At 33.9% G+C, this 15,153-nt stretch overlaps 3 protein-coding genes across 3 annotated transcripts; 2 read left to right on the plus strand and 1 right to left on the minus strand.

Moving 5' to 3' along the window:
• Positions 1 to 7,594: 7,594 nt before the first annotated feature.
• Positions 7,595 to 8,867, plus strand: LOC104800407. The gene is made up of 3 exons (XM_010523201.2): positions 7,595 to 8,253; positions 8,358 to 8,530; positions 8,644 to 8,867. The coding sequence occupies exons 1-3, from the start codon at positions 7,687 to 7,689 to the stop codon at positions 8,810 to 8,812; spliced, it is 909 nt and encodes a 302-aa protein (XP_010521503.1). The 5' UTR covers positions 7,595 to 7,686; the 3' UTR covers positions 8,813 to 8,867.
• A 1,866-nt stretch (positions 8,868 to 10,733) lies between these two features.
• LOC104800408 (methyl-CpG-binding domain-containing protein 10-like) lies at positions 10,734 to 13,050 on the plus strand. The gene is made up of 3 exons (XM_010523204.1): positions 10,734 to 10,868; positions 10,984 to 11,086; positions 11,950 to 13,050. Exons 2-3 carry the CDS (start codon positions 11,024 to 11,026, stop codon positions 12,841 to 12,843), a joined length of 957 nt encoding a protein of 318 aa, XP_010521506.1. The 5' UTR covers positions 10,734 to 10,868; positions 10,984 to 11,023; the 3' UTR covers positions 12,844 to 13,050.
• Positions 13,051 to 13,111: 61 nt separating this feature from the next.
• Positions 13,112 to 14,520, minus strand: LOC104800409 (F-box protein PP2-B11-like). The gene is made up of 3 exons (XM_010523205.2): positions 14,218 to 14,520; positions 14,020 to 14,138; positions 13,112 to 13,667 (listed from the first exon to the last, which is right to left on the minus strand). The coding sequence occupies exons 1-3, from the start codon at positions 14,455 to 14,457 to the stop codon at positions 13,277 to 13,279; spliced, it is 750 nt and encodes a 249-aa protein (XP_010521507.1). The 5' UTR covers positions 14,458 to 14,520; the 3' UTR covers positions 13,112 to 13,276.
• Between the last annotated feature and the right edge of the window lie 633 nt (positions 14,521 to 15,153).

Consider the following 15,153-nt stretch of genomic DNA (forward strand, 5'->3'; position numbering starts at 1 on the left):
AAAAAAATATATACATATATATATATATACATCTATACAAATATATATACATATATATACTCCTATGTATTAATATATATATACATATAAAATAAAAAATATACACATATATATATATACATCTATACAAATATATATACATATATATACTCCTATGTATTAATATATATATACATATAAAATAAAAAATATACACATATATATACATACATCTATACAAATATATATACATACATACAAATATATTTATATATACATAAATTTTTAATTTGATATACAAGTATATATTTATATATACATTAAAAAACTAAAAATACATATATGTACATACAAATATATTTACATATACATAAATATATGTATGTATATATATATTTGTATAGATGTATGTATATATATGTGTATATTTATACATAAGAGTATATATATTTATATTTGTATTTGTATAAGATATGAATATATATGCATATACATATATATGTATGTATATATATATATATTTTTTATTTTGTATGCATATATATATATATATATGTATTGCATATGTTTATATATAAATACATGTATACATGTATATGTATATATATATGTGTGTGTATATATAAATATATTTATATGTATGTATATGTATATATTATTTTTTTTCGATCTTTTTTACTTGTTTTTAGTTTTTTTTTTAAATCTGACGTGGCCTGCTGACGTGGTAAAATTTTCCACGTGGCCTACCACGTCAGCCGTCACGTGGCCTTCCACGTCATCAAGTAACGGATATTTTAACACTGTTTCGGATTGTATAGTAAATTATAGTAAAATTGGGTAATTCGTGTACAGATTTGGGACATTTGATAATATAGTGTACATTTTTGTCAAATTAAAAATTCGTATAGGAAAATGTCACATTTTACTAAATTGGTGTAGGAAAATGTCATTTTCCCTTATTATTATTATTATCGTGTAACCGGCTTGCAATGCGGGGTACAGAGGTTGGTAAAGGTGAATTTGAGATCCGAGATGCCTTGTTCGTGCACTGAGCTTGAAGAGTATTGATCGCTATGAAGCACGTGGAGGAGTTTTATCAGATTTTGAAATCGACTCGGCGGTCCTTGGATCTGGAACCCGTCTCTGTCCGTTCTTTGGGAGATTCGAGGTCGAGCACTCGTATGAGTTCGCGTCAAAGCGTTTCAGACTCTGAGTCGGATAAAAAATTTGATTTCTCGGTTTGCGATGAATCGAGATTGGACGGCAAGAGAGGAGGTGAAGATACAAATGCCATGGCGGATCTGAAGATGATTGCGGATTGCATGATCTTCTCTGGATATAGCAAAGAATGTTTGAAAATAACAACGAAATTGCGTTGCTAATTTTGCAACGCAATTTCGTTGTAAAGCGTTGCAATTTGCAACGAATTGAAACGTTATATTGGTTTGCAATGACATGTTAGCAATGAAAATTTTTTCGTTACAATTTCGTTGCAAACCCTATTTTGCAATGAAAATTTGTAGGTTTATAACGAAAAATTTCGACAAATTTTCGTTGCTAAAAGACTGTTAGTAAAACAAAATATAAAACGTCAAAGATTATAAAACAGAGAGAATAACTAATATAGAATGTACATTTTCATTGCATGATATTGTTAGAATAATCTATTTTTTTACATGGTTTCATAACATATATAACCATGTGTTCTCCCATAAAGTATACATGACAAGATGAATGTACATTTTCTCATTGCATGCGATTGGTAGAATAACCTTCTTTATATATATTCATAACATATATAGCCATACGTTTTCCCATAAATATATAAACATATTATATCTGAAATATGAGCGTCCATTATTTTCTCATTGCATGCTATTGTTAGAAAAAACAGCTCCTTAACATGGAAGTCGGTGAAGAAAATTTTTAAAAAAAAACATAATAGTCGGTCAAGACATGAAATTAGAAACCTATCATATATAGAAAGATATTCCAAATATGTCTGAATCTTATTATAATAAGCATTATATAATAAGACATAATCTATCAACCATATAATGAATCAGTATACAAGGTGACAGACATTTCAAAACATACGCAACATCAATAAGAAGTTTTATCCTCTCTCGTTTTGATTTCGTTGCAACAACACGCATGAAGGAAATAATGCTTTCGTCAAGAAAATATAACTTGAGAGCTGCATTGTTTTTGTTCTTTTTCATATCTCTTCGCCATATATCAGGTAACCCTCCCAACACTAATATGTATATGTGAGGAAATGGAAAAGATACATGCATGTTGTGTTACCTATATATTATTATTATTATTATTAGGAAAAATAACATTTTTCTACACCAATTTAGTAAAATGTGACCTTTTCCTAAACGAGTTTTTAATTTGACAAAAACCTACATTATATCGTCAAATGTCCCAAATTCATACACGAATTACCCAATTTTACTGCAATTTACTACACAATCTGAAACGGTGTTAAAATGTCCGTTAATTGCTGACGTGGAAGGCCACGTGGCAGTTGATGTGAAAGGTCACGAGGAAAATTTTGCCACGTCAGCATTCCACGTCAGATTTCTAAAAAAATTAAAAAAATTAAAAAAATTAAAAAAATTAAAAAAATTAAAAAAAATTAAAAAAATTAAAAAAATTAAAAAAATTAAAAAAATTAAAAAAATTAAAAAAATTAAAAAAATTAAAAAAATTAAAAAAATTAAAAAAATTAAAAAAATTAAAAAAATTAAAAAAATTAAAAAAATTAAAAAAATTAAAAAAACAAACATATATAAATACATATACATATATACATGTATGTATATATAAACATATGCAATACATATATATTGTATATATACATATATATATACATACAAAATAAAAAAAAATACATATATATACATATATCTATACGTGTATATGCATATATATTCATATCTATATACAAATACAAATATAAACATATATACTTCTTGATGTGATCCACTCGCTTTTTTATTTTTTTATGTATATATAAATATATACTTGTATATCAAATTAAAAATTTATGTATATATAAATATATTTGTATGTATGTATATATATTTGTATAGATGTATGTATATATAGATATATTTATACATAAGAGTATATATATTTATATTTGTATTTGTATAAGATATGAATATATATGTATATACATATAGATGTATGTATATATATATATTTTTTATTTTGTATGCATATATATATATATATGCATTGCATATGTTTATATATAAATACATGTATACTTATATATGTATTTATATATATATATATATATGTGTGTATATATAAATATATTTATATGTATATATTATTTTTTTTCGATTTTTTTAGTATATGTGTGTGTACAGGACGCAAGAATGAGATTGTGGAATAAATCATTTACCAAATAGTGAATGGTGGTGGTGTAATTAGTAAGTATATCAACAAATAAGCTTGCGTTAATAGTATATGTGTGTGCGCGCGCACGCATATGGGGGAGTACGATTTGTATTTCCCTGGCTATATATATCCCTCCGTGCAAACCCAAATCAAAGAGAGAGAAAACACAGAGGAAACAAAACAATTCAAGGAGGGGGTGCATTGCAGCGAGCTCTTCTTGAAAGCCATCTCAAGGAATGGAAACCTTTTTTATTCAATCTACCATCTTTTTTTTCTTGATGTGATCCACTCGCTCTCACTCTGAGAGAGGACAAATTGTCAAACCGAACCTGCTTAAACTTGGTCGAAAGCCTGAGCCAATATCCAACAGTCACGTGATCGGCATCTATTATACAACATCAACCATACCATGACCCCGGGAGAGGGTAGTAATGATTGCTCGTGCCGGAGCATCTGCGACTCTCTAATGGAGGCCCGTATACATATATCTATACGTGTATATGTATATATATTCATATCTATATACAAATACAAATATAAATATATATACTCCTATGTATTAATATATATATATATATATATACATACAAAATAAAAAAATATACACATATATATATATACATCTATACAAATATATATACATACATACAAATATATTTATATATACATAAATTTTTAATTTGATATACAAGTATATATTTATATATACATAAAAAATAAAAAATACATATATATACATATATGTACGTATAAATATATTTATATATACACAAATATATATATGTATATATATTTGTATAGATGTATGTATATATAGATATATTTATACATAAGAGTATATATATTTATATTTGTATTTGTATAAGATATGAATATATATGCATATATATATAGATGTATGTATATATGTATTTTTTTATTTTGTATGCATATATATATATATATGCATTGTATATGTTTATATATAAATACATGTATACATGTATATGTATTTATATATATATATATGTGTATATATAAATATATTTATATGTATGTATATATATATATGTATTTTTTTATCGATTTTTTAATTTTTTTTAATTTTTTTTACTTTTTTTTAGTTATTTTTTTTTTTAAATCTGATGTGGTGTGCTGACGTGGAGAAATTTTTCGCGTGGCATTCCACGTCAGCCGCCACGTGACCTTCCACGTCAGCAATTAACGGATATTTTAACACCGTTTCAGATTGTATAGTAAATTACAGTAAAATTGGGTAATTCGTGTACGAATTTGGGACATTTGACGATATAATGTAGGTTTTTGTCAAATTAAAAATTCGTGTAGGAAAAGATCATATTTTACTAAATTGGTGTAGAAAAATGTCATTTTTCCTTATTATTATTATTATGATTGTTCATTAATTTGTTTATATATAAAAATATATAATCAGGAGGTCGTCGTCACCATGACCATGAAGAGTACATGCAAGAGGTTGAGAAGAATACCTCATCACTACGATTAGTGAGATGATCCTGGCCGTCCGTCCAAAATTTTATTTCTTCGGCCAAGTTATAAGTATTTGGAGCATACTATCCAATTTTGTGTATTGGTAAACAAAAAAAAAACATTTGAAAACAGTAATTATACATATCTGAGTAGTTGAAAACAGTAATCCCTCATACTATGATATTTTCCCCCCAAATATTTGTATGCAATACTGCATAGTATGGCTTATGGATGTCGCTGTCACGTATCTTTTTTTAAGCTCCCGTGGAATGGGAGATCTCTCAAAAAAATATATGTTGTATATATATATATATCCTTTGGAGGAAATAACCTAACGATTCTTCTATTCAAATGTTAAGCATAACTGTAGAAAATTATTTCAGAGATATAAAAAATTTTCATAAAAAATCGTAATATTAGATTAGATTTGATTTTATCTTTATATTTTATATATCTATATTAATTAAACAATATATTTTACAGTTATATTTTTATATATAAATATTCTAATATTTTGTACTAAATAAAAAAATCCAAGAATTCTACACATTTTCTGGTCTATTATTCAAAAGTAAAATTTATCGTGGCAACCACCCTTGAGATCCATAAGAGATCCCCTCTATATATATATATATATATTACGAATAAAGGCCACGATCGTTTTCGTAATTTATAGACAGCGTGAGAAATTGTTTTAACGTGTTAACCTCTATCTGTCGGTTGTGTTAAGAGTTTGGAAGTCACATGTCAGTTCGTTCAACTGTACTAAAATATTCTTATCAACATGAGAGGTACGACTGCTCATGCTACTATCTCCGTCCCTGTCACATCACATATACATACATCTCTTCATAAAATATATATATATATATATATATATATATAACAGTCATGTTTAGTGCTTAAAAAAAATACCACCGTTAATTACAAAAACAAATACCACCGTTTCGAAATCTTACATATCCTTGTATATTATGTGAAACCATTTTCGATCCTTTCAGAAAATATTAATATTGCATCTTTCAATGTGACGAACAATATGATCAACCACGTCTCTCGATGTAAAGAATCAATTTATTGTTTGGTTTAGTGTTAGTCGAGTAGAAACTAAATAAAGAGTTTGGTGAACATAAAGTTACATAGATTAATTACTAACAGGTGTCGCAAGTCAACCCATATTTTACCGATCGAGTTGGACTTAGTAAAATTGAGTTTGAAAAAAATTGGCCGAATAAACCAATTCGGCACGAGCTAAATCCTAATGAAACAAGAAAAAATATATTTTCTTTAATTTCTTAAGAGTATTTTTAATACTTTTTATATTTTTAAAATTTTTATTATATTTTAATTTTTTTATTTTTATTATAATATTTTCTACTCTATCTTATTTTAGAACATTTCATCCATTATACTCTGTTACATATATAATTAACAAAATTTTATTTTTATTTTTTAGTTAGATATTTGGTTCACGAATTAACTCGTTTGGTTCGTGATCAAAGACAAATTGGGTTGAGTCAAATATTATTCGATTCGTTGAGTTGGATTAAAAAATTCTGATATCAAGATAAGTTGGGGTGGTTCTGACCGGACCAAACTCATTTTACACCTCTGATTACTGATTAATTCCAAGATTTTGGTGACCGATTCAAATAAAAAACACTGTAAAATCTGTTGACAGTTGATACATATATAATTCTAAATATTTCATTTTGTATCCAAATACTGAAATAATATCATATGTTCAGTTCAATCTTGGATCAATTTCTGTCACATGAATATCTTATCCTATAGCCTCTTTCACAAATTCCAAAGCCGTCGTGGATTTGAAAAACATAACCCGAAATTCTATCCGAAAATAAGATGGTGATTCCAGAAATTGAATCATGCGTATGCCGTAGTTCATGAAATTTGATCTTATTGTGGTCAATGTGCTTCAATTATTTGTGTGAGTCACATTATCAACATTAACCACACCATCCGTTTCCCCCCAGCCATAATTATATATATTATATATATATATATAATATATATATCCCTATTAAAGAAGGGAAACAAGACGATAAGATGACACACTTTAGCCATTGAGACGTCGTCTTCTTCTAGTCATAGGTCTTCGTCGGGATTTGCAGTTGGAGTCAAAACGTGTCACTTAGGTTTTGGTCGAGATTTCGAGGCCGACAGTGACGTCACTTTTTGTCTTCATCTCACTCTCACTTAACACCGTCAATTTTTAGCCATTTTAAATAAATGAATTAACAAAACATAATGACCAAATGATAAATAATAGAGCGAAAACATAATTGGGGCTCGAAAGCAAAAGCTAAAGGGGCCCCACATCCATTTCTATTCAAGTCAACGTGTCCGAGTATTATTAGAGAACCAACGTTTTATACCTACCATGCATGGTCCCGTACAATAGTATAGGAAAATTATATATATGATCTTTTTCGTTAGCTTATATATATGATCTTATACGAAACGCATTTGATTATGCGATTTATAATCACATAGAGATATAAACATCTATGCTTCACGTACTTACAAGAATATATAGCAGTAAAATCTAATATAACATCGACAAACAAAAAAATATTCTTTTTCAATTTTATAGTTAATCACTTAATTGGTTTATGTTATACTGTGGTCTATAAACCGAGGGCTGAATTCCTAACTGTGGATGCTTGAGCCATTACACTGCTACACCAAAAAAATCTTCCTACAGTTATAAGATTCCTTTTAAATATACCGTCATATTGATTTTAATAAGTACCGAAAACACGAGAGAGAGAGAGAGAGAGAATGCTTATGAGGAGCTCATCTGCTCCGATACTTGACTCCTGGCTTCCTCATCACCAGTGCTTTACCTCTCGAGAGCCGTCATCTCCGGAAGCAGAGTCTCAGCTTCACAAAAGGACCAAATCATCAGTGTCTATGTACACATCGAACTTCATGGATGACAACACTCGAAAGCTCATTCACTATGAACTCAACGTCCACAGAGACAGGACCAAGCCCAGAAACACCGCCACCATCTTAAGAACTACCCCACGTATGAGCAAACCCATATCAGAAGACGAAGATTCTGAAGAAGAAGAAGAGCCTCGGGTGAAAACGTCAACGTTTTCGGTGGAGAGGTTGCTTTCGAATTCAGGGTTGGGAGAGAAGGTGGTGGAGGAAGACAGCATTGAGGACGGTGGCAGTGGTGGTGGAGGGATGGGGAGAGATGACGGCGGCGGAAACACCACTAACGGTAGAGACGGCGGAGGAGGAGAGTTCTTCGAGAGCGAAGCGTATTACCGGGTAATGATAGAGATGAACCCTGGAAACTCCCTTTTCCTTGGCAACTACGCTAAGTTCTTGAAAGAGGTATAATTTTCACTCTCTTATTATATTTATATTTGATTTTAAATTTCAGAATATGGGCGTTGCTGAATATTTGGATATATATATATTATATGGAAAAAAAACAGGTAAAGGGAGAAATGAAGAAGGCGGAGGAGTATTGCGAGAGAGCAATCTTAGCGAATCCGGAGGACGGAAACATTCTCTCGCTTTACGCTGATCTCATTTGGCGAACCCGCAAAGATGGCCGGAGGGCTCGTAGTTACTTCGACCAAGCCGTTAAATCCGCTCCTCATGATTGGTATTTGTTTCACTCTCTTCTATAACTTAAGCTTTTTCTTTCTTAAAATTTAATTTAATTTTGTTTTTGCTAACCATTTTTTTAAAATGTAAAACAAAACATTGTGAATACAGTTACGTGCAAGCTTCGTACGCTAGGTTTCTATGGGAAGTCGAAGATGAGGAAGACGACGACGATGAAACCGTCGTCGTACAAAATGATGAGAACGCGCCTCAAGAAATCCACCATTTCCCTCCTAACTTCTTCCATCCTCAACACCCTCCCATTACCGCAGCATCCTAAACCCTAATATACATATATATATATATATATATATATGTATATATATATATGAATACGTAAAAATATTTTAGGATGGGTATGTAAATACAAAGAAGGGAGAGGGGGGGGGGGGTAAGAGCTAGCTAGTAATGACATAGGACGCAAGAATGAGATTGTGGAATAAATCATTTACCAAATAGTGAATGGTGGTGGTGTAATTAGTAAGTAGACTATCAACAAATAAGCTTGCGTTAATAGTATATGTGTGTGTGCGCGCGTGTGTGGGGGAGTACGATTTGTATTTCCCTGGCTATAGATATCCCTCCGTGCAAACCCAAATCAAAGAGAGAGAAAACACAAAGGAAACAAAACAATTTAAGGAGGGGGTGCATTGCAGCGAGCTCTTCTTGAAAGCCATCTCAAGGAATGGAAACCTTTTTTATTCAATCTACCATCTTTTTTTTCTTGATGTGATCCACTCGCTCTCACTCTGAGACCTGACAAATTGTCAAACCGAACCTGCTTAAACATGGTCGAAAGTCTGAGTCAATATCCAATAGTCACGTGATCGGCATCTTTAAACAACACCAGCCATTCAATGACCCTGGGAGAGGGTAGTAATGATTGCTCGCGCCGGATCATCTGCAACTCTCTAATGGGGGCCCGCATCCAAGACTCCGAAGCTATTATAAGCAGGTGGACTTCTCCCGAACTTCATGACCCTTCCTTCTACAGCAGCCTCTCTTCGCATTTCTCCACAAAAAACCAGGAAGACCAAACTTGGTTGGATAGTATTGTACGAGTATTGACCGTATTGCCATGCAATTGACCGACTCGGTTCGATTTGTTAGGTTTTAGTTGGGCCATAGAAAGCCTTCAAAGCTAAAACAAATTGGGCTTATAATGGGCTTTTTAAATATAATATTATTACCAGATAAATGTAACTAATTAAAAAAAAAAAGAATTTATTTCGTGTTAAGGGGACAAAAAATGGAGAAGAGGGTTCTAGAGAAGAGTGGGCAACTACTGGGGCATATTCCCACGCTCCCGGACCTCAATCCTACTTTCCGTTTCAGTTTATTTTCTGCCTCTTTTTATTTTGTTATTATTTCCTTCTAGAAAATATTATTAAGACTTTAAAATGGGATGACTTTTATTTTGAATTTTTTATTTTTTTTGATTTTGGTTTTTAGTTTTTAAATTTTATAATAGTTAAAAACTCAAAAAAAGTAACTTTTGATTTTTCATTGATTTTTTCATTAAAATGGCTTTCCAAATTTTTAGAAAAATTAATTTTATAAAAATTTAAATGGTATTTTTTTTTTTGGATTTAAAAAACTCTAAAAATTCCTATACCATTTAAGGTCTAAATGTATACAACATAAAAACATTAAAGCAACCATGTTTTTGGGTAGCCGATTTCTTTTAAAATTAACAAAATTCCATTTAATAATAAACCTTAAGGCCAAATACACTTTTTTTTAATAAGTTTGAGAATCATCTGATGGTAAATGTTTTTTTTGTTGAAAAAAGTTTTTTTTCAAGAATCTGAGGGAAACAAATGTAGCCATACCCACCGCAAGGCTTTGAAAAAGTCCCACGACGACGCGCCGCTGCAAACGCGTGGCCAATCCAATCTGACGTGGCAAGCAAAGTCACAAACTCATCCTAACTTGAGAGAGGTCTCATCCATCCACGAGGGAACCAGATGAGTACCGGCCCACATCGCACGGAAGCATTTACAAGTTCCTTGGATATGACACGTGTCATATCGGAGCTCGCCATGGTTTCGAAATTGGAAATCGATGACGGTGACACGTGTCACATTAACAGAGGTCTGTCACAAAAATATAATGTGTGAATCATATATATACACACACACCCCTTAGGTTTGTCAAAAAAAAAAACACACACACATATATATAATAACCCAGAGAGAAATTATTTTCTTACATATAAAAAAAGAGTCTGAAATTGAAAAAATAAATAAATGAATAAAATTTGATGACACAACAGACACGCGAACATATCCATATTAGCGTCTCAACGGTTCTTGGCAACTCTTGTTACCAGAAAGGAAAGAACAGGAACTATAGGGTTTACTTTTCGTAGAAATACAGTTTCTTGGGTTTTGTTCTCTCTTTTGTTTTGTTTTTTTTTTAATTTATTTTCCCTGAAATTTGTTCTTCCAGGTAGAGAGAGAGAGAGAGAGAGAGAGAGAGAGAGACAGAGATGGAGAACAAAGATGAACTTGTGTCTGTTGAACTCCCAGCTCCTTCTTCGTGGAAGAAAATGGTATTATTCCCTCTGTTTTCTGCTTTTGTTTGATGGTAAATTTGCTGTAAATTTTGATTTTTGACATCTGGTTTTGGTCGTGTGAGCAGTAGTAGTTGGCATGGTCTCTTTCCTGGTGTAGTTTTTGTTTCTAGGGTTTATTTCAGTTTGGAGAATTATGAGGTATATTGGTTTTCCCGTGCGGTTTGGGGATTTTTTTTTTTTTGTAGTGAAAGATGTTCAAAGTTAGTGTGGAAAATTTCCCAACTTTGTTGAAATTTGGAGTTTAGGGATATCTTGATGATGAAATTAGGGTTTCTGCTAAATGTGTGAGATCGTTTCGGAATTGCTTGAGAGAAGTTCTCTGCCTCTGCTTCTGCATCTATAGCTCAGGAATTCACGGAATCTTGATGATGAAATTAGGGTTTTTGCTATATGTGTGGAATTGGCTCTGCATCAGTCCTGAATCACTGCTGTGGTTGGCAATTTTGTGGGTTTCTTAGAGGTTGTTTCAGAAATGGCTTCAGAGAAGTTCTCAGCCTCTGTTTCTGCATCTTGCGGCTCTGGAGTTGTCCGAATTGTCGAAACATCGTTCGTTACAGTCTAATTGAACTCGAATTGTCGTGGGACTCATGTCGGTTTGTGAAAGTGAGAGAATTTCAAATGGTTGCTTTCTGTGTCATTTGGATTCGGTCTTTGAGCTTGCTGGTTCTAAAAGTGACATCTGATTGGTTATCACAGCAGTTCTGCCAAATAGTTGTCGTTTTTTCCAAGGAAGAACTGCTCAAAACCAATGACCTCTTTAAGCTTTCTATTTTTTCATACTGAATTGGGTGAATAACTAATGGGTCTGGAGTGAATCCATATATGTTTTCTTCTTACAGTTTTACCCGAAGAAGGCAGGTACAGCGAGAAAGAGCGAGATCGCGTTCATTGCCCCGACGGGTGAAGAGATCAGCACACGCAAGCAACTGGAGCAGTACCTGAAAGTGCACCCGGGCAATCCTGCAATCTCAGAGTTTGACTGGACGATCGGTGAGACCCCGAGGAGATCAGCCAGGATCAGTGAGAAAGCAAAGGCAACTACCACTCCGACACCAGAGAAGGAGCCACTCATGAAGAAACGGAGATCATCCCTCACGAAGAAGGAGAACAAAGAGGAGGGTAGAAAAGATGTACAAACAGAAAACCCGGTGGCTGAAAAAGCAAATGGAGATGGCAAAAAGGATGTGCAACCAGAAAAGGCTGATTCCGAGGCTGAGAACAAAGAGGAGGGTGAAAAGGATGTACAAGCAGAGAAGGCTGGAGATGAGAAGGAGAGCAAAGAGAACGAGGGTGAAAAGTATGCGATGGAGACAGAAAATGTTGAGTCCGAAAAGGAAAAGGGTGTGGTCGAGGAGAAAGAGTCCAGGAACGGTGGAAGGACTGAAGAATCTGCTAAAGACGAAGGCCCAAAGGACACGGAAATGAAAGAGAAGACGGAAGATGCTACCAAGGGGGAGAAAGACAAACCCGCAGAGGAAAAGGCCGAAGAAAATGCTGGCAATGTGACAGCAGAAGCAACAAACAGGGAACGGGTGGCAACTGATGGTGAACCAAGCCTTCCGGCTGAAGCAGAGGCGAAAGGAAAGGAAACCCAGAAAGCCGACGAGAAGGCAGAAACTGAAGAGGCCGCCACAGCAGAAGAGAAGGGCAAAGCAGTGAACGAAGGAGACTCAAACGTGAATGTAAAAGTGAATCAAGATTCGCAACAGCTGCCAACTTCAGTAAGTTGTTGAAAAGGCAGTGTCTTAATCCGTTGTGTCTGACGTGAGAAGAGTCGTGGATTTTTTAACGTTATGGTCATCTGATGTATCAGTTGTTTAGAATTTGATGGTTTGTATGTTGTAGGGATTAATATGATATTTGACGCTGTAGTATGCAGACAGTAGGACGTAGTTCGGACATTTGTATCTCTTTTGTTCTCGTAGTTTCGTCTCTGTGAATGTCGTTTCTTCGAGGTCACACATGTTTTCTCCACTTTGGCTTTTGTTTCGTCAAAAACCAAAAAAAAAAAAGAAATGGTAATATCAAATAATGAGACCGTTTACATGTTTATTCATCATAAAACCCGACCATTCTTCATTCATGGGATGGGATTATTACACAGCGGATTGAGAAACAAGAAGAAGAACATCCAAAATGTGTGGAATCGAATCCAAGAAACCAAGTTTAGGAGGAGGATGGTCTGATCTCAATTCCATGAACAATAAGCCCTTCCTTGGCATGAAGGTTCCTCGTCTCGCAAAGGCGAATCTCCACTTCACCCTCGTCCCCTCCTCCCCCTCCATTGAAGAAGCACCCCAACTTAGCCTCAGACCACCCATCTCTTCTCGACCCTCCTTCTCCGCGTGGATTTTGCGACAGATACACCCTCGAATGCTGAATATTGTCAGCCGTTTTGACGGTGGATTCAACTGCCTCTCGAAATCCGTACGCGTTAGGCGTTAGATCGAACACAAGGTAAGCGCCGTATAGAGTGTTGTCGGAGAGAAGGCTTGTGTCCATCCTTCCTGAGATGTCAAACCACCATACGATGTCCAGCTCGGCCACTTCTTCAAACCTGTGTTTCGGCCAGTGACACGGACAAAGAAAGACTGCTTTCATTGATTCAAACTTCGGATTCGAGTTGGGAATATCGATGATATATATTTTTCTTTTTTCATAAACAAGAGGTTCATTAGATCTTCGGCCCAACTATCTCTAGGTTCGGAGATGCAAATGCACTCTCCTCCACATCCACCTATCGACTCGAACATGGGACTTCTCGTATATATGACACCCCAGATGACCTCTACAACCAAAGTTATAACCATTCGACCATTGGGGTGAATATCGATGATATTATATCCATCTTTACAGGTAAAACAATGCCACGGACCGAAAAGAATGATATGAGAGAGAAGAGAGGAGACCTGGAATCAGGAAGAGAAATCCAACGCCAGTATCTGGGATCATCTCCCCAAGCAATCCTCAAGGCTCTTGGTGATATCATATAACACTTCTTGCCGCTCGATCTCTCCAACGAAAAGCTCTGTTCCGACCGTTCGATCATTGTCTCAAAAACGACAAGAATAAAAAAAGAGAGAAAAAGAAGAGATTGTTTATGCTACCATTCGGCCTTGGTGGATGAGGAGGGGGTCATTGGAGAGACCGAAGAAGAGATCTTTCCGGGAGGGGTATTCAGGAACTTCGGCGGGGAGCTCCGGCGGCAAGAACTTGTTCCAGACATCATCGGACTCTGCCGCCGATCTGAAGATCCTCGACACCGACGACAATCGGCATGCATCGCGTGGCGACGTCAACGACAGTATCTTCGCTATGCAACTTTCCGGCAACACGTTCATTCCCATTTTCCATTCAACTATTTATTCCAATGTCTTACATATATATATATATGTGCGGCAGCTTTAGACTTGGTACAATTCCACTGCTGATTTTGTTAATGTTAACGGTCATGATGAAATTTATTTATCTCAGTCAACGACTACTTGCTCAAATAACATATAACCACCACACATATATCTAGATAATGGTGGCCACAATTATTTCCATTTTGCTTGTTTATTAAAGAAATATCATTTAAGCCAAATGTAATAATTTATTTAAAAAAAACATCAACTCAACTTGATTGTCCTAAGCCAATCATCAGAACATAATATTCATCACAAATTTAAAAACAAACATGATCTTATATATTTCAATACCGTGAAAGTGCAGTAAACCCTTGCTTCTTTCTCATAAGGGTTCTTGGTCACCCTAAGGTTCATCTTGTAAGATAAATTGAGAAATATTTTTTCTTTTTTGATATGACTAGGAATTTGTTCATTAATTTATTTTTAGCTAATTCTTATAAGGGAATTGTAACAATTATGTATATTGAAATCTGTATATTACGAACTTTTTTTTTTCAATTCCGACCATAGACTATTGGGCCATTACTGGGAGGATAACATGGCCCAGTTTCCGTACTCAAAAGCCCATTATATTACCCATCACGTTTCCCGCACGTGATCTCTGATCGGAAAGGAAACCCCCCCCCCCCCCCA

The sequence above is a fragment of the Tarenaya hassleriana genome, unplaced genomic scaffold (genome assembly GCF_000463585.1).
Source record: "Tarenaya hassleriana unplaced genomic scaffold, ASM46358v1 Cleome7, whole genome shotgun sequence".
In the NCBI taxonomy this organism is placed as follows: Eukaryota; Viridiplantae; Streptophyta; class Magnoliopsida; order Brassicales; family Cleomaceae; genus Tarenaya; species Tarenaya hassleriana.